Below are 22,807 nucleotides of genomic sequence, written 5' to 3' on the forward strand. Positions count from 1 at the left end.
TATACTTGAGAAATGAGACTTTTATCAGAGAAATTTGTTACAAAATTTTTCCCCCGTTTGTTGTTTCCTTTCTAGTCTTGTTTATGTTAGTTTTGTTTGTACAAAAACTTTTAAAATGAATATAGTCAAAATGACTTATTTTACATCTTGTAATGTTCTCTTTTCTCTTATTGTTTGGTTATAAATTCTTCCATTCTCCATAGATCTAACAGGTAAACTTTTCTGTTTTCCTAATTTACTTATAATGCTTAAAAGTATTACTTTACTTCTAATACTCTTTATGTCTAAATCATATAACTATTTTGACTGTATCTTGGTATTGTGTGAGTAAAAATAGCTCCACCCTCCCTTCACAACATCCACAATGGCCTGGCATCAGCCTAAATGTCCCTCACGTTTCTGACTTCCCCTGGCATCAGCTTAAATGTCAACATGCAACGTTGCTACATAGGGAGGAGCAAATGGAATTTTAAAAAGGGAACTCAGAAAGGAAACTGCTCTTGGTTTCCACAATGGAGATCTGTCAGATGCTCCAGGCTGTTGCTGCCATAAGAAAGTATTGGCCTTTGTCAGCAAAACGGAGTCTATATTAATCTTTGGTTTGGAGCAACTTACCTCTGATTGGTCTCTCTCCCTCTCTCTCTCACCCTCTCTCTCTCTCTCAACCTCTCTCTCTCTCTCTCTCTCTCTCTCTCTCTCTCTCTCTCTCTCTCTCTCTCTCTCTCTCTCTCTCTCTCTCATCTTTCTCCCTTTCTCCTTTCTGACTAATAAAGCATTAACTCTACAGCCAGAATGCCCCTCTCCACCTTGCCTAATGACATTTTTCACATCCTCCACCCCTCTGCCCAGCAGCCCAGTGGGAGTGCACAGGGGTAAGGTGGGAAGCTCATAGGTGGAAGAGTTGGAGGGGAGCAGATTACTCAGGCAATTTCCCTCCCCTTCCTTATACTTGCTGAGGACATTCCTCATTTCACCCACACCTCTATGTAGCAACCCGATGGGAGTGCTTTCTTCCTTCCCTGTCTGGAGTAAAGTATGTGTGTGGGGTGCACCACTGCATTCTAGTCTCAGGAGGATGTGGTGTGGCACTCAATCCCTGGTGGGAGACCAACACAGCACTTGGTCTAGGGGGTGGGATGGGGGCAGGGCCTGGCACTCTGTCTCTAAAAGGTTCACCATCACTGGTCTATACCTAATTTTTGCCATCTGTTTTCCAATTTTCCCAGAAGTTTTTGTCAAATAGTGAATTCTTTTTTTATTTTTATTTATTTATTTATTTTTTGAAAACCCTTACCTTCCGTCTTGGAGTCAATACTGTGTATTGGCTCCAAGGCAGAAGAGTGGTAAGGGCTAGGCAATGGGGGTCAAGTGACTTGCCCAGGGTCACACAACTGGGAAGTGTCTGAAGTCAGATTTGAACCTAGGACCTCCCGTCTCTAGGCCTAGCTCTCAACACACTGAGCTACCCAGCTGCCCCCCAAATAGTGAATTCTTATCCCAAAAGTAGTATCTTTGAGCTTATCAAATACTTGATTGCTAAGGTCATTTACCCTTGATCTAATCCATTGATCCACTATTCTATTTCTTAACCAGTACCGGATTGTTTTGATAATTAAAGCTTTATATAGTTTAAGATTTGGTCATGCTAGGCCACCATCCTTCTCATTTTTTTTTTAATATTCTCTTGATATTCTTGATCTTTTGTTCTTATTCTAGTTCCATAAAAGTTTTTTGGTACTTTAATTCGTATGACACTGTATAGGTAAATTCATTTATGTAGGATGTCATTTTTATTATATTAGCTCGGACTGCGCATAAGCAGTTAATATGTTTCCAGTTTTTTAGATCTAACTTTATTTATGTGAAAAATGCTCTGTAATTGTGTTCATATATTTTCTTTGTTTGTCTTGGCTAAGCAGGTATTTTTTATTGTTTAGAGTGATTTTAAATGGAATTTCTCTTTCTAACTTGCTGCTGGGCTTTGTTGAAAATATATAGGAATGTTGATGATTTATGTGGGCTTATTTTATATCCTCCAACTTTGCTAAAGTTATTAATTATTTCAACTAGTTCTTTTAGTTGATTCTCTAGGATTCTCTTAAGTATACCATCATATCATTGTCAAAGAGTAATAGTTTAGTTTGCTCATTTCCTACTTTAACTCCAGTTTATGTTTCTTCTGTAATTGCTAAAGCTAACATTTCTAGTATGGTATTAAATAATAATATCTATAATGGGCATCCTTGATTTGCTCCTGATCTTACTGGGAAAAGGCTTCTAACTTATCTCTGTTGCAAATGATACTTGCTGATGGTTTTATATAGATATTACCTATTTTAAGGTCCATTTATTCCTGTTTTCTACTGTTTTTTGGTTTAAATTTTTTTAATTTAAGTATTTTCCCATAGTTACATGATTCATGTTCTTTCTCTCCCTTTTTTTTCTTCCCTCTCCTAGAGCTGACAAGCAATTCTACTGGGTTATACATGTATTATCATTCTATACCTATTTCCATATTATTCATTTTTGTAATAATCTTTTAAAAACAAAGACCTCACATTCAATAACCATATAAACAAATGAAAAATCAAAGTTTTCCTTCTGCGTTTCTACTCCCACAGTTCTTTCTTTGGATGTGGATAGCATTTTTTCTCATAGGTCCCCCAGAATAGGTCCCTCCTGCATCGTTGCATTGCTTTTAGTAGCAAAGTCAATTACATATGATTGTCCCATAGTGTTTCAGTTTCTGTGTATAATGTTCTCCGGGTACTGCTCATTTCACTCCTCATCAGTTCATGGAAGTCTTTCCAGCTCATATGGAGATCAGTTTAATCGTTCCTTATTGCACAGTAGTATTTCGTCACCGTCATATACCATAATTTGTTTAGCCATTCCTCAATTGAAGGACCCCCCTCATTTTCTAATTTTTTGCCACCACAAAAAGCATGGCTATAAATATTTTTGTACAAACATTTTCTCTTATTTTCTCTTTGGTGTACAAATCTAGTAGTGGTATTGCTGGATCAAAAGGTATGCATTCTTTTAAAGTCCTTTAGATATAATTCCAAATTCCCTTCCCAAATAGTTAGATATATTCACAACTCCACCAGCAGTGTATTAGTGTCCCAATTTTGCCACACCCTCATCAATATTTATTATTTTCCTTTCCTTTCATATTGGTCAATTTGGTAGATGTGAGGTAGAACTTTAGCATTGTTTTGATTTGCATTTCTTTAATTAGGAGGTTTTTTCCCTAGCGTTACTAATAGGAATGGGTGTTGTATTTTGTCAAAGGCTTTTTTTTTGCATCTATTGAGATAATCATGTGATTTCTTTTAGTTTAGTTATTGATGTGGTCAGTTATGTTGATAGTTTTCCTAATATTAAATCAGCCTTATATTCCTGGCAATAATCCCACCTGGTCCTAGTGATTAGTCCTTGTGATATATTGCTGTAGTCTCTTTGCTAGTATTGTATTTAAGATTTTTGCATCAATGTTCATTAAGGAAATTTGTCTATGCTTTTCTTTCTCTGTTTTTGGTATTCCTGGCTTAGGTATCAACACTATATTTGTGTCATAAAAAAGAATTTGTTAGGACTCCTTCTTTCCTTATTTTGCCAAATAGTTTATATAGTAATTAGAATTATTATTCTTTAAATGTTTGATAGAGTTCACCTGTGGATCCATTTGACTGTAGGGAATTTTTTTATGGGCAGGGGTGGGTGGAGAGTTCATCGATGGCTTGTTCAATTTCCTTTTCTGAGATTGGGTTATTTAAATATTCTATTTTGTTAATCTTGGCAATTTATATTTTTGTAAATAGTCATTTCACCTAGATTGTCAGATTTATTGTCATAAGATTGGGTAAAATAACTCAATAATAACTTTAATTTCTTCATTAGAGGTGAATTCACCCTTTTCATTTTTGATAGTGATAATTTGGTTTTATTTCCTTTTTTAAATCAAATTAACTAATGCTCTTATTAGTTCAATAGTTCTTTTTAAATTTTATTAATTTTGCTTTTGCTTTTTTTTTTTCCAGTTTAGTTTTTAACTGGGGATTTTAAATTTTTTCTAGTTGAATGCTCAGTTCCTTGATCTGCTTTTTCTCTGTTTTATTGATATAAGCATTCAGGGACATACATTTTCCCCTAAGTACTGCTTTGGCTGAATCCCACAAATTTTGATATGTTGTCACCTAATTGTCATTTCCTTTAATGAAATCATTCATTGTTTCTATAATTTGTTCTTTGATTCACCCCTTTTGAAGAATTAAATGATTTAATTTCCAATTAATTTTTGTCTTTTTTGTGTATATACCACAGGCTGCTGTATAGAAAGCATGTTCATTTTTATCCCCATCCAGTTTTCTCCAGTAGATCTACTAAATTTAACTTTCCTAAAATTTCTCTCACTTGCTTTATTTCTTTCTTGTTTATTTTTTGGTTAGATTTTTCTAGTTCTGAGAGGGGAAGGTTGAGGTTCCCATCTAGTATAGTTTGCTCCTTAAGCTCCTTTAGTTTCTTCCTTAAAAATCTGTAGGCTATACACCATTTGGTTCATATATATTAAGTGCAGATGTTACTTCATTGTCTATACTACCTTTCATCACGATGTGATTATCTTCTTTATATCTTTTAATCAGATCTATTTTTGCTTTAGCTTTGTCTGAGATCATGATTGCTATTCCTCCTTTTTTTTTTTCATCTCATTTGAAGCCCAGTAGATTCTGCTCCGTTCTGTTACCTTAACTCTGTCTGTCTACTTCAAATATATTTCTTAGAAACAGCATATCAAAGGATTCTGGTTTTTAATACACTCTGCTATCTGCTTTTGTTTTATGGATGACTTCATCCCATTTACATTCTCTTTTATGATTACCATCTATGTATTCCCATCCATTTTATTTTCCCTTTTAAATCCTCCACTTTTTTCTTTTACTCTGTCCCTCCACACAAGTGTTTTGCTTATAATTACTGTCCTTTACCCCTCCTTTATATTACCCCCCTCCCTACCACCACCTTTCTTTTATTCCCCTTCTATTTCTCTATAGGATAAGATAGGATTATTTACTCCCAATGAATCTGGTAGATATTCCCTCTGCCTACCCTTCAGGTTGTTTTCCACAGGATGCTCAATTTATTCCATCCCCCTATTGGTTCTGAGACTCTAGTGTTCGTTTTGAGGCATTATTTTAAGGTTAGTTTGAGTTGATTCTCAGAGTGGTTCCAGTTTTCCCTGCTGCTTGGCTCCCATCTTGGTTCTACCTCATAAGAGGAAAAATTCCTGTTGATGTGTTGTTTATTTTTTCCCCATATAACCCCATCTTTTTTCCTTTTGTTGTTGAATTGTTTTCAGGTTCAACTCTTCATGACCCCCATTTGGAGTTTTCTTGGCAGAGAGTTGGAGTAGTTTGCCATTTCCTTCCCTAGTTCTTTTGCATGTGAGAAAACAGTGGTAAACAGGGTTAAGTAACTTGCCCAGGGTACACACATAGCTATCAGTGGATGTTGAATTTGAACTCAAGTCTTCCTGACTGCAGTCCTGCTACTATATCTATATCCACTGTGCCACCCAGCTGATCCATTTTACTATATAGGAATAACTCTTTAGAAATGTATAATTTCAGATTTTAATAGTAGAGACTACCGAATACAAGTGATTATGAAAATGACAAGGGGTGGCTTATGTTGTTAATAATAACTGAGTTTTCCTTGATGACAGAGTGAGGTCCTGGATTCATTCTCCCATAGGAAGGCTTCCTACATTGCCAATTTAGGGGCATATATGTATTCCTATGAAATTGGAATGACTTTTTCACATGTCATCACGTTGAGACCCCATTATTTCCATTTAAGCAATTAACACCAATTCCCTTTTACGATGGATATTTACCCTGAAGATGGAGTAAGAACAGATGTACAAACATTTTCTTTAACACCTATGGGAAAACACTTCTCGGTGCCATCTCAGTACTTGGGGAGGGTAAACTTTCATTTTAAGAAATTTCTGTACAGCATTAATTTTACCAAATTCCCTTTCAAATTCAGAATAATTGTTGAATAAGCCCCCCTTGTAGCTATGTTAGACTCTGTCCTTTGTGGGCTGCAAAATCTAGCAGTGGATATACTATCTCTCAGACTTTTGATGGCTCACTATTCTGACCTTTTAAAACTCAAAAGGTTGTTGTAGCTGGCTGCCAGACCTCACATAAAATCTGTAAAGATCACAGATATAGAGTTAGAGAACAAGGGCCTGCATTCATATATCATATTTTGGCCTCAACTAGAGAGATAAATGCCTCAACCTGTCTTTCCATTGAGGATGTCCAGGAGCTCTGTCTCATCAACTCATAGGTAGGCAGGAAAGTACCACAGCAAGAGAGCTATTGTGGCTGGTTGGGCCCTTCTGAATGTACTCCCATTCTGATGCTACATACTGTCAAAAAGACTTCTTTTTGCTGGGTTTGTACACCAAAGAGACAGTAGGGAAAAATACTTATACAAAAATATTCATAGCCATGCTCTTTGTGGTGGCAAAAAAATTGGAAAATGAGGGATGCCCTTTGATTGGGGAATGGCTGAACAAATTGTGGTGTCTGTTGGTGATGGAATACTATTGTGCTAAAAGGAATAATGTTCCTGAGGAATTCCATGTGAACTGGAAGGACCTCCAGGAATTGATGCAGAGTGAGAGGAGCAGAACCAGGAGAACCTTATACACAGAGACAGATATGCTGTGGCACAATTGAATGTAATAGACTTTTCTACTAGCAGCAATGCAGTGATCCAGGACAATTCTGAGGGACTTATGAGAAAGAACGCTATCCACATTCAGAGGAAGAACTGAGGGATTAGAAACAGAGAAGAAAAACAACTGCTTGATCACATGAGTCTATGGGGATATGATTGGAGATGTAGACTATAAATGATCACTCTAGTGCAAATATTAATAATATGGAAATACGACTTGATCAACAGCACACGTAAAACCCAGTGGAATTGCTTGTTGGCTATGATGGGGCGGGGGGAAGAACATGAATCTTGTAACCATGGAAAAATATTCTTAATTAATTAATTAAAATTTAGAAAAAGACTTCTTTTCACTAGGTAGTTGGTTAGTGGGCTAGGATGCATGACAGAATGTTTGCATATGCTCAAAATCAGGGAGCCAAGGAACTTCTGTTACATTTCTTTATGCCTTTTAGGACCAGGTTCACCATCTGTCCAAGCAAGATGTGCATTTTCACCAGTTGTCTTTCACCCCCATATTTACATAGAATTGACTTAATGAGTTGTGAAAATATCATAGTTATTATTATACTTAAGTGAAACAAATATTTCCTCATTTCAGAGCTAAAGATTGTGATGTCTGTTAAGTTGCTCTGGATGTCTTATCAGATTAGTGGAAGTGAGAATACATGACTTTCTTGGTTTTTATATTGTTTCTGATAATATAATTTATTTTAGAAACTGATGTATTTTGTGTTTTTTGTTTTTATTTAATACCTTTGCTTTTTGTACCAGCCTTTTCCTAATATTCTATGATAAAGAACATGATGAAGTACTCAATTGATTTTTATCATCTAGTTTTATTACATTGTAAAAAGCAAGACCGATAAAAGCCACTATGTTTTTATAAAAAAATTTTAAAACTTTTGTTTTCACTTTAGGCCAGAAATTTACATACAGGAGAGTTGGCTGCAGTAAAAATCATCAAATTGGAACCTGGTAAGTTTCATATCCTTCAAAACTGTTCAAACATAATTTTTTTCAGAAGCATTTCCTATATCGTCTTGCCTGTATTTTTTCTTCCTTACCAAATTAGGTTGGTCTGCTTTTATACGTATTACTAGGATAATCATGCATGTTTGTTATTGCATGTTATGCATGCATGTTATGAATGTTCTGTTAAATTTCTTAATGCTCTTTATTTTGTGGTAAAATATGGTTTGTATATATGAATATGATCTTAAGCTAGTAAATAAAAACAAAGATGTGTACATTAAAATTTAAAATTTACTTACTGTTCATGCTATTTATAAGTAAAATAATCATTGTGTAATTTCAGAATTAATAGATTACAACATGGCTCACAGTTGTATTCTGACCTAAATAGTTTATTTATATCCTTTCATGATCTTTTTGTGCAAAAAATTGGGGAAAAAACCACCAACAAAAAATCTACCAGTTGGTTAATCCTAGAACAAAAATAACAAATACAAGCAAAGTTTTTATCATTGCTAGAAGCAACAAGCAATATTGGTCTGTTAATCTCGTAAGACAAATTGCAGTTAGTTAAATAAACCATTCATTTTTGAGCATTTGATGAACAAAGATCATTTTGCCTCATGGAGATCCATGAACTTTAATATATAAGATATGTGGATACATACTCCATCCCTAATTATATTTTTGTAGCATTTAAAACGTTTTGGGTTTCAAACTGATTACTCAGAACATTTTTATGTAATTAGCTAAATTAGTTAGACTTGTGATAGAATTGAAATAACAATTGGTGGAATCTTTGCAGAATATAATCTTGGATGACAAATAGTATCCTTTTTATTTTCTGAAAAGCCCAGATTATTTTAATAATTTTATTGTCTCTCCTAACCCTTAGTTCCTGGACTTTTGGTACATTTGACTGTTGTGGAAATATGATTCAGAGAATCACAGGAATTATATGATTCATTCTCTGCCTTCATAACATGTTCTAGCATCACTGCCTATACTGTTCAATTTTCATTTGGATTTAAGGAGAAAGCCAGTCTGGCTTAGTACTTCTAAGTGCTGTGCAGTGTAGATTATAAATTAATTGGATCTCTTTGAAAATATTCTTTAAAACTTTTATTGATAAATTACAGTTTAAAACGTTAGCATATAAATAGGTATGCCAAATAAATAACATGAATATAGTTAATGAGAAAAATTACAATTCAAAGTAAACCTGTTATGTCTTAAGGCTTTAAAAATTCCTTTAAAATAGAAATAATAATTACCTCAAAATGATTCTGTATCCTTGGCTATCATTACTAGTACTGACTATACTATTGTTTATACCTTCTAACTCACTGAATTTTGTTGGGGAAATTGAATAATTCTTATTCTCTGTTGCTCCTTCCAGGCAACCTATATTATTGAAAAACTTCTCCTTTTAGGTTTATTCAGTCCAGATTTATCACCCAATCTAGATTCTGGTAGCAGTGTCTACACCGCCAAACCACCCCCCACCCCCACACCCACACCCTGCTACATTCTCCCTGTTTTGTTAATGAATTCAGTTCAATTTTGTCCCCCTTCCAACTCCTTCATTCTAGGAGACTTCAAACATTCTCTCAAATACCTTAACTTCCTAGGCCCTCGATCTACTCAGATCACATGATATACTCTAATATACAGAGATAATAATATCCTTGATCTTACCATGATTACATATCTTCCGCTCCAAGGTTCAAGAACCTCAAATGTCCTTTATCAGGAGGTAATCTTTTATCTTTCCATCCTGCCCCATGCCTCACTTCTCTTAAACCTACTCTTTCTGACCTCCACTTCTCGGGACTGTTGAGACAGCTATCTTAGCTCCAGCTAAGCTCTCGTCTCCCTTCCCAGTTTTGTTTGCTTTTTTAAACCCTTACCTTCCATCTTAAAATCAATACTGTGTATTGACTCCAAGGCAGAAGAGTGGTAAGGGCTAGGCAATGGGAGTCAAGTTGTTAGTGTCTTTTGTTTACTCATTTCTTTCCAACTCCATGAACATCATGCTTCCCTCAGGATAAGCTCATTACAGAGATTGATTCTACTTTGATATTCAGTGCTTCTTCAGCACACTCATTTGCCTTTCTTATATGAATGGATGGGTATAGGGATAAATTTTCAGCTTCATTTCAAATCAACTGACAGAATACCTTATTATCTCAATTGAAATTCTCATTTCTCATCTGACTGCACTACTTTGGAACTTCTCTATCTTCTCTACCAAATCCCTAGGAAGCTCATTTTTGAGATAACTTCATCATCCTGTTTGATTTCATCAGCTTTTGATACTCTGATTGGGGCCACAAACTCCAAACTTCCATTTAATGAGGAAGCTCAGCTCAGTATCTCCCTTTTTCTTACCTGGCCACCCTACTTTTTGGGACATCTTCAGCATGTCTCCAGTTGGGTACTGTGTAGATAGAATTCACTCCTCAAAGCTTGTCTGACCCAGCTCATCTTACCCAGCATCTCATTTGCATGCTTATGCTGTGTGAACACTGTGTGAATGGATGTACATGGGGGGATAGAAGATAAAATTTTGGTGTGGCACTGCCCCCTCTCTCTACTAGAGAGTCTGGCTGAAAATCAAGGGGGAGAATCCACACACGTGGTCAATTAGGTTAGATTAGGCTTTAATCTGCTTTCTCTATCTTTAGTGATTATTAATAAAACTCCATGGAAAAATAAGAACCTGGAGTTAATTGATATTGATTTAAATTTAAATTTTACAGTACCCCTGTCCTCTGCTTTTCAGCTTACTTTTGTGTTATTATTCTTCATTAGATTGCAAACTCCTTGAAGGCAAGGACTATTTTTTTTTTCATATTTGTATTTCCAAAGCTTAATACAGTACCTGGCTCATATCGGGAACTTAATAAATGTTTTATTGACTAGTTATAGTTATTTATCAAGTTGGAACTAGAATTTAGGGCACTAAAATTATTAACTTTAATAAATTATTCTCTCTAGAGTAGGAGTACACTTTTAGCAGTCTGATGAAAGCAATGGAATAATAATCCTCAGAATAATGTTTTTAATTGCATAAAACTAAAATACACAATTACAAAGAAAACCAATTATATTGATGTAGTTACCAAATAACTTTTTTTTTTTAATTCCAGGTACCCCTGATAGGGTTTGGAAATAGTGAGTTATTCAATAAACTTTAAGAAAATTTTTCCTACTGTACCAGAAAAGGGGCCTTTTGGCCTATGGTTATCTTTTACTGTCCAAATAAAAATGTCATCTGGCTCATTTGTTAAGTCCATATAAAGAAGCATTTTTATATTGTTTTGGATTTAATACAAATTCAAGAAACTAGTGAGCACTATTAAGACTTCACATCTGAGATATAACTTGTTCTAGAATTATTTGAAGTAAATAAATGTTGGGAAATTCATTAATCATTTGTGTTCCTGAAATTCATTCCAAAATGAAAAAGAAAGTCTACTTCAGTTTTGGTAATCAACTATGACAGAAATGCTAAATACTTCACAGAAATTCTAAAAATTGATGAAGGCAGTCTAATGGCATTAATTTTACATACATATATAGGAAAAAACTGCCTCACACAGAAATGGAAGAAAGGAATCTATATATATCTATATAAGCATTGGTAGTGAATATGATTGTAAGTTAAAGAACAAAAATATAAATTTAAGAATGCTGAAAAATCCTCATTTCTTTTGTCTATACTTATTCTACTGGTAATTAATTTTAAAGCATTTATATTAAGTGTATATTGAAAACTAAAGCAGAATAAATAATACTTAAAACTGTTTTCCGAATAGCATAATTTAGGGAAGGTTCAATTTGATAGAGAAGACAATATAGTATTGTAGAAAGAGCACAGAACTTGAACTTAACCAGGTTTCAATTTAAACCTTGTACTTTTTTCTCTTCAAGTCATACATACTACACCTCCTCCTTCCCCAGCAGCAGACCTCATAATTTGCCCAAAAAATTGAGGCCTGCTGACATGAATGCCTTTTCTTCAGTTCTATACCTCTAATTGTCCCAACATTATCTTTGATAATCTCCTGCTTCAGACATTAATGTCAATCTTTCTGCTTATATCTCATCCCACCTAGGGGGTCATTAAACTCTTTATTCTCATTTTAACCCCCTCCTCTCATTTTATTATCCCTGTTTTCCAGCTTTTGTCAGAATTTCAAAGTGGAGAGAGTACTGATCTTTGGAGTTAAGAAAATCTGGGCCTCAGATGTAGACATCTGACACACAATGGCTATGTTACCCTGGGCATTTCACTTAATCTTTCATATCTTTAGGCAACTCTTTTAGGAATGGAAGTAGCAGAGAAAGTGCTAGCTTATATTTATATAGGTCTGTGATGGTAAACCTATGGCACATGTGCCAAAGATAGCACACAAAGCCCTCTCTGTGGGCACTCCCTTGTGGGCACTTCCTTTCCCCCGCCAGAGTTCATTACTAGAAAGGCAGAGGGACTTGGGAAGAGTTGCTCCCTTCCCTCTCTCCATCATGCCTGACGACATTTTTTCATTACCTCTGCCATTCTGCCCAGTAGCCCAATGGCTCCCTCCCCTATGTGGGGTAAGAGGATGGACAAGGCATGGCTGGCACTCAGTGGGGGGGGGGGGGGGAGTGGGGCACTCCATGGTCTCTAAAAGGTTTGCCATCACCGAATATAGGGAGTTATTTATTCTAATAAATTCATAAATTGGGTCCCTATCCTTATCCTTATCCTGAGAAAGTTGTAGTAACTTGTCTAGGGATCATATAACAAGGAAGTAGAGCAGTCAGGTCTTTTTAAGTAAATATATTTTTTCCAATTACATATGGAAACAATTGTTTTTTCAAGAAGTTGAAGTTTTATTGTGGAGATAACAAAATTGACAAATACAACAACGACAACTCATATCTATTCACAACTTTAAAGTTTGCAAATTACATTACCTATATTGTTTCTTTTTTTTTTTTTTTAATTTTTATTTGGTCATTTCCAAACATCATTCATTGGGAACAAAGATCATTTTCTTTTCTTTCCTCCCCTCCCTCCCACCACCTCTCCCATAGCCCATGCGCAGTTCCACTGGGTATCACATGTGTTCTTGATTCAAACCCATTTCCATGTTGTTGGTATTTGCATTAGAGTGTTCATTTAGAGTCTCTCCTCACTCATATCCCCTCCACCCCTGTAGTCAAGCAGTTGCTTTTCATCAGTATTTTTACTTCCACAGTTTATCTTCTGCTTGTGGATAGTGTTTTTTAGATCCCTGCAGATTGTTCAGGGACACTGCATTGCCACTAATGGAGAAGTCCATTACCTTCGATTGTACCACAATGTATCAGTCTCTGTGTACAATGTTTTCCTGGTTCTGCTCCTTTCGCTCTGCATCACTTCCTGGAGGTTGTTCCAGTCTCCATGGAATTCCTCCACTTTATTATTCCTTTTAGTACAATAGTATTCCTTCACCAACATGTACCACAATTTGTTCAGCCATTCCCCAATTGAAGGGCATCCCCTCATTTTCCAATTTTTGGCCACCACAAAGAGTGCAGCTATGAATATTCTTGTACAAGTCTTTTTCCTTATTATCTCTTTGGGATACAAGCCCAGTAGTGCTATGCCTGGATCAAAGGGCAGACAGTCTTTTATCACCCTTTGGGCATAGTTCTTTCTAAGTCTTGCTTGGTTTTAAAATCTTTCCCTTCTCAAAGGTCTAACAGGTATACTATGTGTTCACCTAATTTACTTATAGTTTCCTTCTTTATGTTCAAGTCTTTCACCCATTCTGAATTTATCTTGGTGTAGGGTGTGAGGTGTTGATCCAAACCTAATCTCTCCCACACTATCTTCCAATTTTCCCAGCAGTTTTTATCAAATAATGGATTTTTGTCCCAAAAGCTGGGGTCTCTGGGTTTGTCATAAACTGTCTTGCTGAGATCATTTACGCCAAGTCTATTCCACTGATCCTCCTTTCTGTCTCTTAGACAGTTCCAAATTGTTTTGATAACCACTGCTTTATAGTATAGTTTGAGATCTGGGACTTATCTTAGTTTTTAAGTTCTTTTCCCAATTGTCTTCAGCCTCTTTTAATTGTGTTTTTAATTGCATTTTGAGTTCTTCCAAAGCCTGTATCCAATTCGCTGGGACTTCTGATTTTTTCTTTGCTGGGTCCTCCCTCTCTGTTTCATTCTTCTTTGCTCATTACCTGTGCAGAAGCTGTCTATTGTAATTTCTTTCTTCTTTTTCTGTTGTTTGCTCGAGTTTACCCCTTCTTTGCTCCCCGTATTTGGCTGTGTTCTTGCTCCTCTCATTTTGTTTTGGGGCTGTCAGTCTCCCCTCTTGGAGCTTTGTCAGATCTCTTGGTACAGTCTCTAGGGGAGGAATGTTAGCTCCTGTCCTCTGGAGGCTTTTGATTGGATTGAGCTCAATTGGGTTGGGCTGTATGTGCTATGAAGCACTGAGGCTCTGAAGACTCCTGGAAGGCTGGGCCGCCCAGGCTCTCTCCAGTTCTCTCCAGCTGCTTCTCTGCTGTCTGCAAGTACCTTTGCCCGCCTCTCTAAACTCTGAGGAGTTCTGATGGGATTAGTTCAACTGGATTGGTCTGGATGTGCCCCGAGGCAAGGGTGAGACTGGAGCCTGATGGAGGGACCCAGTGGCCCCTTTCTCCCTGGCTTCCTCCCCTGTCCAAGCTGAATGCTCCGAGCCCGGCACCCTGCTGCTCCCAAGGTAGACCCTACAAACCAGCACCTTTGCCCGCTCAGAGGTTCCCGCTGCTGCTGGGGGCTCAGCCCTCTGGGTTGTGGGGGAGGGGTACTGGGACCTTCGCTCTGCCTTCCCCTTAGCCCTGAATATTCTCGGATTCTGGCTTTTGGGGGGGGCGTACCTTTTGATTTGAGTCCAGAATGAGGGTTCCCCACTTCTGTCCTGTTGTTCAGATTGAATTTCGGTGCCCTAGGAGCATTCAGTCTATATTGGTAAGGAAGGGTCTTCCACAAGGTCTGAACTTTTGCTGCTTGCTAAGCTGCCATCTTGACTCCGCCACCTATATTGTTTCTTATGATTCCCACAATAATCCTGAGAGGTAGATGTTATTATTAGCCAGCTTTTCTCAAAAATTTTTTTTTAAACCCTTACCTTCTGTCTTGGAATCAGTATTCTGTAAGGGCTAGGCAATGTGGGTCAAGTGACTTGCCCAGGGTCACACAGCTAGGAAGTATCTGAGGCCAGATTTGAACCTAGGACCTCCTGTCTCTAGGGCTGATTCTCAGACCAGTGAGCCACCCAGCTTCCCCTCTCAAATAAACTTTTTCTGAAGGCTGTGTCAATGTGGTCAAATGAATTCACTTTTTTTCCCCTGCTTTTTAAAAAAAAATTTTTTTAAGTATTTTACATATTTATATGATTCCTTTTCTTCCCCTCCCCTTTTTCCTCCCCCCTTCCAGAGCCAACAAGCAATTCTACTGGGTTGTACAAATGTTATCACTTGATAACTATTTCCATATTACTCATTTTTGCTATAGAGCGGTCTTTTAAAGCCTGAACCCCAAATCACATACCCATCTATACATATGATAAGTGATGTCATATATTTTTCTTTTGTATTTTTACTCCCATAGTTCTTTCTCTCATTGTGGATAGCATTCTTTCACATAAATCCTTCAGGAGTATCCTGGCTTGTTGCATTGCTACTAGTAGCAAAGTCCATTACATTTGATTGTTCCATGATGTTTTACTTTCTGTGTACAATGTTCTCCTGGTTCTGCTTCTTTCACTCTGCATCAATTCCTGGAGACCGTTCCAGTTCGCATGGAATTCCTCCAGTTCATTATTCCTTTCAGCACAATAGTATTCTATCACCAACATATACCACAATTTGTTCAGCCATTCCCCAATTGATGGATAACTCTTTATTTTCCTATCTTTTGCCACTACAAAGAGCGAGGCTATGAATATTTTTGTACAAGTATTTTGCCTTATTATCTCTTTGGGGTACAAATGTAGTAGTGGTTTTGCTGGATCAAAAGGCATGTAATCTTTTAAAGCCCATTGTGCATAATTCCAAATTGCCTTCCAGAAGGGTTGGATTAATTCATAACTCCATCAGCAATTTTGCTTCATCCCCTCCAACATTTATTTTTTTCCTTTACTGTCTTATTGGCCAATCTTCTATGTGTAAGGTGGTTTTGATTTGCATTCCTCTAATTATGAGAGATGGGAGTCCTATATTATTTATCTGTGGGTAATAACCTGAGATGGAGAAGGGAGACTAAGAAATTGGGGGAATAACAAAGATTCAAAGGCAAAAGTTGAAATACATGGGGAGTAACTCGAACTCCGAGGAAATATGAGGAATAAGAGAATAGATGGGGAGTACCAACTCCTTGATACTCCTATAGACAAGAGAGTCTGAGCATTAATAGGAAGCTTTGGGGACAACAGCATCACTAGAAAAGGGGGGAGTCACAACTCCTTGGTGCCTCCTATAGACAAGAGAGTCTGAGCATTAGTAGGAAGCACTTTGAAGATACAGGGAAGTAAGAACTGTAAGAGAAGAGGGAGTAAGAGACGAAGAAGGAAGAGAGGGAAAGTAAGAGTAAGAGAGTGAGTTTCGAGCTAGTTCCCCAGTATTTATTGGAGGTTTTAGGAATATGTATTGGGAGATGATCCAGGAATAGGTAACATGACATAGGTTTTAACATCTGTTGAATTGACAATGACGAGATCAAAGAGGTGGAGATTAATCCAACCTGCACTTTGCAAATGAATATAATCCGAGCTGAGGCAGCATGGCTATCAAGGCCCAGCCCATGAATTTGCCTGTCCTATGCTAGTGCTTCAGACTGTCCCTTTCCATACAATGAACATCAAAAAGTCTGACCATGTGTTTGGTAATACAATATCAATACATCAATCATACTTCCCAGATGCTAACATGCCTGGTATGCTACAGTATTGATAGTTTTGATTTCTTCATCAGAAAATTTCCAATTCATACATAGCCCTTAACCATTTGTCAATTGGGGAATAGCTTGGTTATAAATATAAATGTAAGTCCTTTCCCTTTTTTTGATTTCTTTGGGATATAGGCCTAGTAGTGGTATTAGTGGATCAAAGGGTATGAATTTGTTTAGTCCTTTGGGTATAGTTCCAAATTGCCCTCCATAATGATGGGACCAACAATGCATTAGTGTCACAATTTTGCCATGTCCCCTCCAACATTCATCATTTTCTTTTACTGTCATATTCACCAATCTAAAGTTGTGAAGTGTTACCACAGTGTTTTAATTTGCATTTCTTTAATCAAAAGTGATTTAGAACATTTTTCATATGATTATTGATAGCTTTGATTTCTTCAGCTAAACGTTGTTTTTCCTATCCTTTGACCATGTCAATTGGGCAATGGCTTGTATTCTTATAAATTTGACTTATTTCTCTATAAATTTGAGAAATGTGACCTTTATCAGAAATTGTTATAAACAATTTTCCCAGTTGTTTCACTTCTAATCTTGATTATATTGGTTTTGTTTATACAAAATCTTTTGTAATTTACTATAATAAAAATTATTCATTTCATATCTTATAATGCTCTCTATCGCATTTGGTCATAAATTCTTCCCTTATCTATAGATCTGCCAGGTAAACTATCCTATATTCCCTCAATTATTTATGATACTTTTTAAAATATCTAAATCACAAACCCATTTTGACCTTATCTTGGTATTGGGTGTGAGATACTTGTCTATACCTAGTTTCTGCCATATTGTTTTCTAGTTTCCCAGGAGATTTTGTTAAATAGTGAGTTATTATCCCAAAAACTGGATAGAATTTAGATAGAATTGTAGCTTTTTATATTAGCTTGGCCTACTGAAGAGCAATTAATATTTTTCCAATTGTTTAGATCTGACTTTATTTGTGTGAAGTATTTTGTATTGTGTTCAAATAATTCTTTTGTCTTGGCAAGTAGATCCCCAGGTATTTTCTATAGTCTAGGGTTATTTTAAGTGGAATTTCTTTATCTCATGATGCTAAGCTTTGTTGGTCATATATAGAAAAGCGAGTGATTTATATGGGTTTATTTTGTATCTTGCAACTTTGCTAAAGTTGTTAATTAATTGAACTAGTTTTTTTAGTTGATTCTCTAGAATTTTCTAAGTATACCATCATATCATCTGCAAAAAGTGATAGTTTAGTTTGCTCATTGCCTACTTTAATTCCTTCATTTTGTCTTTTCTTATTGCTACAGCCAGCATTTCTAGTACAATATTAAATAATAATTGTGAAAATAGACCTCCTCGCTTCACTCCTGATCTTATTGGGAAGGCTTCTAACTTATTTCCATTGCACATGGTATTTGCTGATGATTTTAGGTAATTACTACTTATCATTTTAAGGAATGGCCCATTTATTCTTGTGCTTTCTAGTGTTTTTAATAAGAAAATGTGTTGTAGTTTGTCAAAGGCTTTTCATCTATTCAGATAATCGTGTGATTTCTGTTAGCTTGGTTATTGATATGGTTAGTTATGCTGATAGTTTTCCTAATATTAAACCAGCCCTGCATTCCTGATATAAATTTCCCATGGTCATGGTGAATGATCCTTGTGATATATTGTTATAATCGCCTTACTAGTACTTTATTTAAATTTGTTGCATCTATATTCATTAAAGAAATTGACCTATAGTTTTCTTTCACTGTTTTTGTCCTTCCTGGCTGTCGCAGTTCAAAATTGTTTCTTTGCTAGAAGTATTATATTTTTTAGAGGTTTATTTAAGATTAAGAAATGAAGAAAAAACAAAATAAGAAAGCACGTGTCTAGGCCCAGAGAGCCCATTCACAACCACTCACATCTTGCCTGCTAGGTCGAGAGCCATGTGTGCTAAGAAGCGGAAGTTGGAAGAGAGATCCAGTAGGCGTTGCAGCCAGTTTAAATAGAAATTTTGATCCCACGCAGGTGGGAACTCAGGCGAGACTAGAGGGCATCCTGGGAACTAGAGCAAGGACTTCTGGGGATTGAAGTCTGGGGTTCAAATCTCCATTTTTTTTTACATTCCCCATTTGATTGTTATTGGGGAAAGAAGTTTTCCCCAAAAAGGATCATGAAAACATAATCAACTTAAATATTACAACAATTTGAGGATAAGAGGGGAAAAAAGAACAAAAACCAACAATTGCTAGACACACTGACAAAAAGCCAGTTAGGGGGCAGTTCCCTTTGGCATGAAAGTATAGATATGAATAAATGTTCAATCCACCACACCCAAAGTTCAATTTTTATCTTCTTGTGCAGCTTGTGGTCTGGAGGCTTCTTCATGGTGTTTTCTCCAAATAGTTCAGTTTCTGGATTCGGAAAGGTAGCATCTTTCTTTACCTAAAATTCTTCTCAAAAGAGATTTAAACTTTGCAATTTAAAATAATAATATTTTTACATTTTCCCGTTAAAAGGGTGATTGAAAAATACAGGATCACTTAGGGATGCATGGCTGAGTTATGAGGTATATGAATCAATTGGTAAGAGAAATTAAAAAGACATCAGAAAAATCCAAATTAAAAAAATAGTTTCTGGATGAAAATAGAGACTATCAAAGTCTTATGTGTAAAAATTCCAAGTAAAGGAAAAATAAATCTATTACAGGTCCTTGAATCAGGGCCCAATAAAAATGATCTAAGCAAGTAAGCATTTACCTAGTTAGTAGCTAGGACTACAGAAAGTTTGCCACACTATGAAAGACAGAAAAGGGATCAGATTATAGGAGACAAGTAGGAGACAAGTTCAGGGATACTTGTCTGTAAGTATTTTCAGAGTGAGTGTGGACACAAGGAAGGCCTATGTCATAACAAATGTTAAACATAGCAACCTCAAGTCTTCACACTAGGTTCAAGACCTTTGTATTGGCTTAGAAGTGCATCAATCCATCCTGGATTGGTTTATCTTTGGCCTTATGCAATGGCTCTTTTGTGTATATCTTGTCATGGAATCAGACAGAATTATTAAGCAAAGTTCCATAATTTTTTTTAATAATTAGTGGCATCATTTTTATAGTCTCAAGCTTTTGGGGGCATGCATTAGCAAATGTATCTTAAACTTATATTACTGCTAAATCAAAAAGTTAAAGAAAAATTTTAATGCTGGTGACATGTGCTTCAAATATAAAAAGGAGAGAAAAAATACAAAAAAACTGAAATAATATATTGCACATGCAAGAAAAATATAATAAAGAGTTTTAAAATTCATAAATATAGCTTATAATCATTGACACACTGTGTCAGCTAAGAAAATATAGAATACAAGGCTTTCTCACCAAAAATGAGATCCATTTCCTCTTCATATCTGGCCACGATCCACTGTGAATTTCACAAGGTAACAGTTTGTTTTTTTTTTATAAAGAACAGTTGTATAAATATGTAGATATCAATATCCCCAAAATTCTCAATAGCCCAGATAATTACAATAGCAAACAAACCCACTATCATATTTCACATAAGTTTCTGTATGGCATTTTTAAAAGCCTATGTATGAATTGATGGATATTTGTCACCGTTTTTACAAACGTAGCAAATCTTTCGACCTTGGTAAACATATTTTTAAACAAAGTAAACTCGTTTTGGGTTTAGAACATCATTAAGAAATCTAGATATCATTCTAGTGGAAGTTAAGTAGTGAGCTGAAGAGTTATAAATGAGAGGTGCTCCTTTTTGGAGGCTTCTAGGGGTATAAATGACCTGGCATTAACTGCCCAACTTCCATTCACATTTTTAGAAATGTGTGAAGAGTGGGGGTTATAATTGTATTTCACTTCAGCTACTAGAATGGGCCTTACACCTCATGTTAGGGGCAGGCAAAAATGACCAGAGATGGTTAAGAAAATTTTAAAAATCATGTCTAAAAAACCCTTAAAATCGATTTGAGATAATTAGCTCTTTAAATTTTCCAAAGGTGCTTGTAATACTTTTCTGATGGAGTCCATCTATTTTCTATGTGACAATTTACAAAGTCAAAAATAGAAAAGCTGTTTTTTATATGGGCTTAGTCAGTGTTTGTTCAGAATGGTTATAGGGGAAAAGCAACAGAATTGAACAGTAGTTAAAACCCAGTACATTAAAATGATTCAGTGTAACAGAATAGTATGGAATGCAATAATACATGAACTTAAAATCACAAAGTTAAATCTTAAACAAAACAATCAGCAAAATGCAATAGAATACAGAGATTTTTATAAAACATTGGAGTCTGAAATGCCTTAAAATATAACCTTCAGTCTCTTTAAAGTTCCTTGGGTTTTTATGCATTTAGATGCCTATTGTCAGAAGGCAGGAGATTGGTAATGGTTAGGCAATGGGGTTTAAGCAACCCATCCAGGGTCACTCTGCCAGGAAGTGTCCGAGGCCAGATTTCAACCCAGGACCTCCCATCTCTAGGCCTGGCTCTCAATCCCCTGAGACACCCAACTGCCCCTCCAAGGTTGAAGTTGCATGGAGCTGAATTTTTCCCCTGGCACGCAGGTGAAGTAAATAAAAGGATCAGTGAAATTAAAAGATATCCTTTTAAATCAGTCATGGTTATAAGTTCTAGTTTGGAAAAGCCTCTACCTTCTTTCCCTTTCTTTCTCCCCTTCTGTGATCCCCTGTCTCCAGTCCAAGTGGAGGCTAATCGTAGCCTAAGGGAAAATTGCCCCATTTTTTTTACCAGCTGATAGAAATGAGTCCTGGGCCTGGGGCGATGAGCAGTCTGCTCTGAGGCTAGAGTTTGCTGGGCCAGGGCAGTGTGTCACTAGGTGATGGAGATCTGAGTCAAATAGGTCTGGAAGCTGGGAACAGGAGCTTATCCGGCCGGGCAGGAAGGGCAGGCAGGTGAACGATATTGAATCAAGGAAGTCTGAAGTGGATGGCTGCAGGCCAGAGCTGATCAAGATGGTTTTCTAAAAAAATCATCTTGGAGAAATGTGGCTTAAAAACAAACAAACTAGGCACTAGCTATTAGTTACAGTAGACAAAAGATCAGAAGATTGAGGGTATTTCATTTTCCCGAAGTGGTAAGCCAAAACTGTGGCAGTTAAAAATTGTTTCTCTGCTAGAAGTTTATGTTTTTTAGAGGTTTATTTAAGATTAAGAAATAAAGAAAATACAAAATAAGAAAGCACGTGTCTAGGCCCAGAGAGCCATTCACAACCACTCGCATCTTGCCTGCTAGGTAGAGAGCTGCGCGTGCTAAGAAGCGGAAGTAGGAATAGAGACCCAGTAGACTTTACAGCCAGTTTAAATAGAAATTTTGATCCCACGCAGGTGGGAACTCAGGTGAGACTAGAGGGCATCCTGGGAACTAGAGCAAGGACTTCTGGGGATTGAAGTCCAGGATTCAAATCTCCATTTTTACATGGCTTAGGTAATAACATCATATTTATGCCATAAAAAGAATTTGATAGGATTCCTTCTCTACTTATTTTCCCCAAATCATTTATATAGTATGGAGATAAATAGTTCCTAGACAGACTTCATTTGTGAACCCATATGGTCCTGGGAATTTTTTCTTGGGGAGTTCATTGATTTATTTTATTCCTCTTTTAAATCAAATTAATTAATACTTTTATTTGCTTCATTTGTTTTTTTTTTTCATAAAACCAACTCCTAATCATATTTATTAATTCAGTAGTTCTTTTTCAGTTTTATTTATTTCTCCTTTCACTTTTAGGATTTCCAATTCATTCGTTAATTGGGGATTTAAAATTTGTTCTATTTCTAGTTTTTTAGTTGGATTCATTGGCATGCCAAAAAAAAGTTTGTTTCTGTACTTTGAGACCATCATATTTCTATCTCAGTACACTCTGTGCCAGCTGCCCTGCACCCCTCCCCCCCAAAAAAACCCACAATCTGCTAACAAAATGCTACACCCAGGTTAAGCCCTGTCACCTATAATCTCATTACCATACAGCTTGCTCAAGCCTAGATGGACACCATCTCTCTCAGCCTCTTCTCTCCTCTGATTGGAGGGCTAGAGAGTAGAGTAACAAACTCTACCCTATGCATTCCTTTCTAGAGGGCATCAACTTTTGGGTTCACTTCACATT

At 36.3% G+C, this 22,807-nt stretch overlaps 1 protein-coding gene across 5 annotated transcripts in view; it reads left to right on the forward strand.

The window, feature by feature from the left end:
* The window catches only part of MAP4K5 (mitogen-activated protein kinase kinase kinase kinase 5), a 195,416-nt gene that overhangs the window by 52,695 nt on the left and 119,914 nt on the right, over nt 1–22,807 (forward strand). For all 5 annotated transcript variants that reach the window (XR_008915019.1, XM_056810975.1, XM_056810976.1 and 2 more), the window contains exon 3: nt 7,674–7,731. Coding sequence is in view for 4 of the 5 variants with exons in the window: in XM_056810975.1 (XP_056666953.1) it covers nt 7,674–7,731 (58 nt within the window). In the remaining variant the exon portion in view is untranslated. The remainder of the gene's footprint in view (nt 1–7,673; nt 7,732–22,807) is intronic.

The sequence above is a fragment of the Monodelphis domestica genome, chromosome 1 (assembly GCF_027887165.1).
Source record: "Monodelphis domestica isolate mMonDom1 chromosome 1, mMonDom1.pri, whole genome shotgun sequence".
NCBI classification, from domain to species: domain Eukaryota; kingdom Metazoa; phylum Chordata; class Mammalia; order Didelphimorphia; family Didelphidae; genus Monodelphis; species Monodelphis domestica.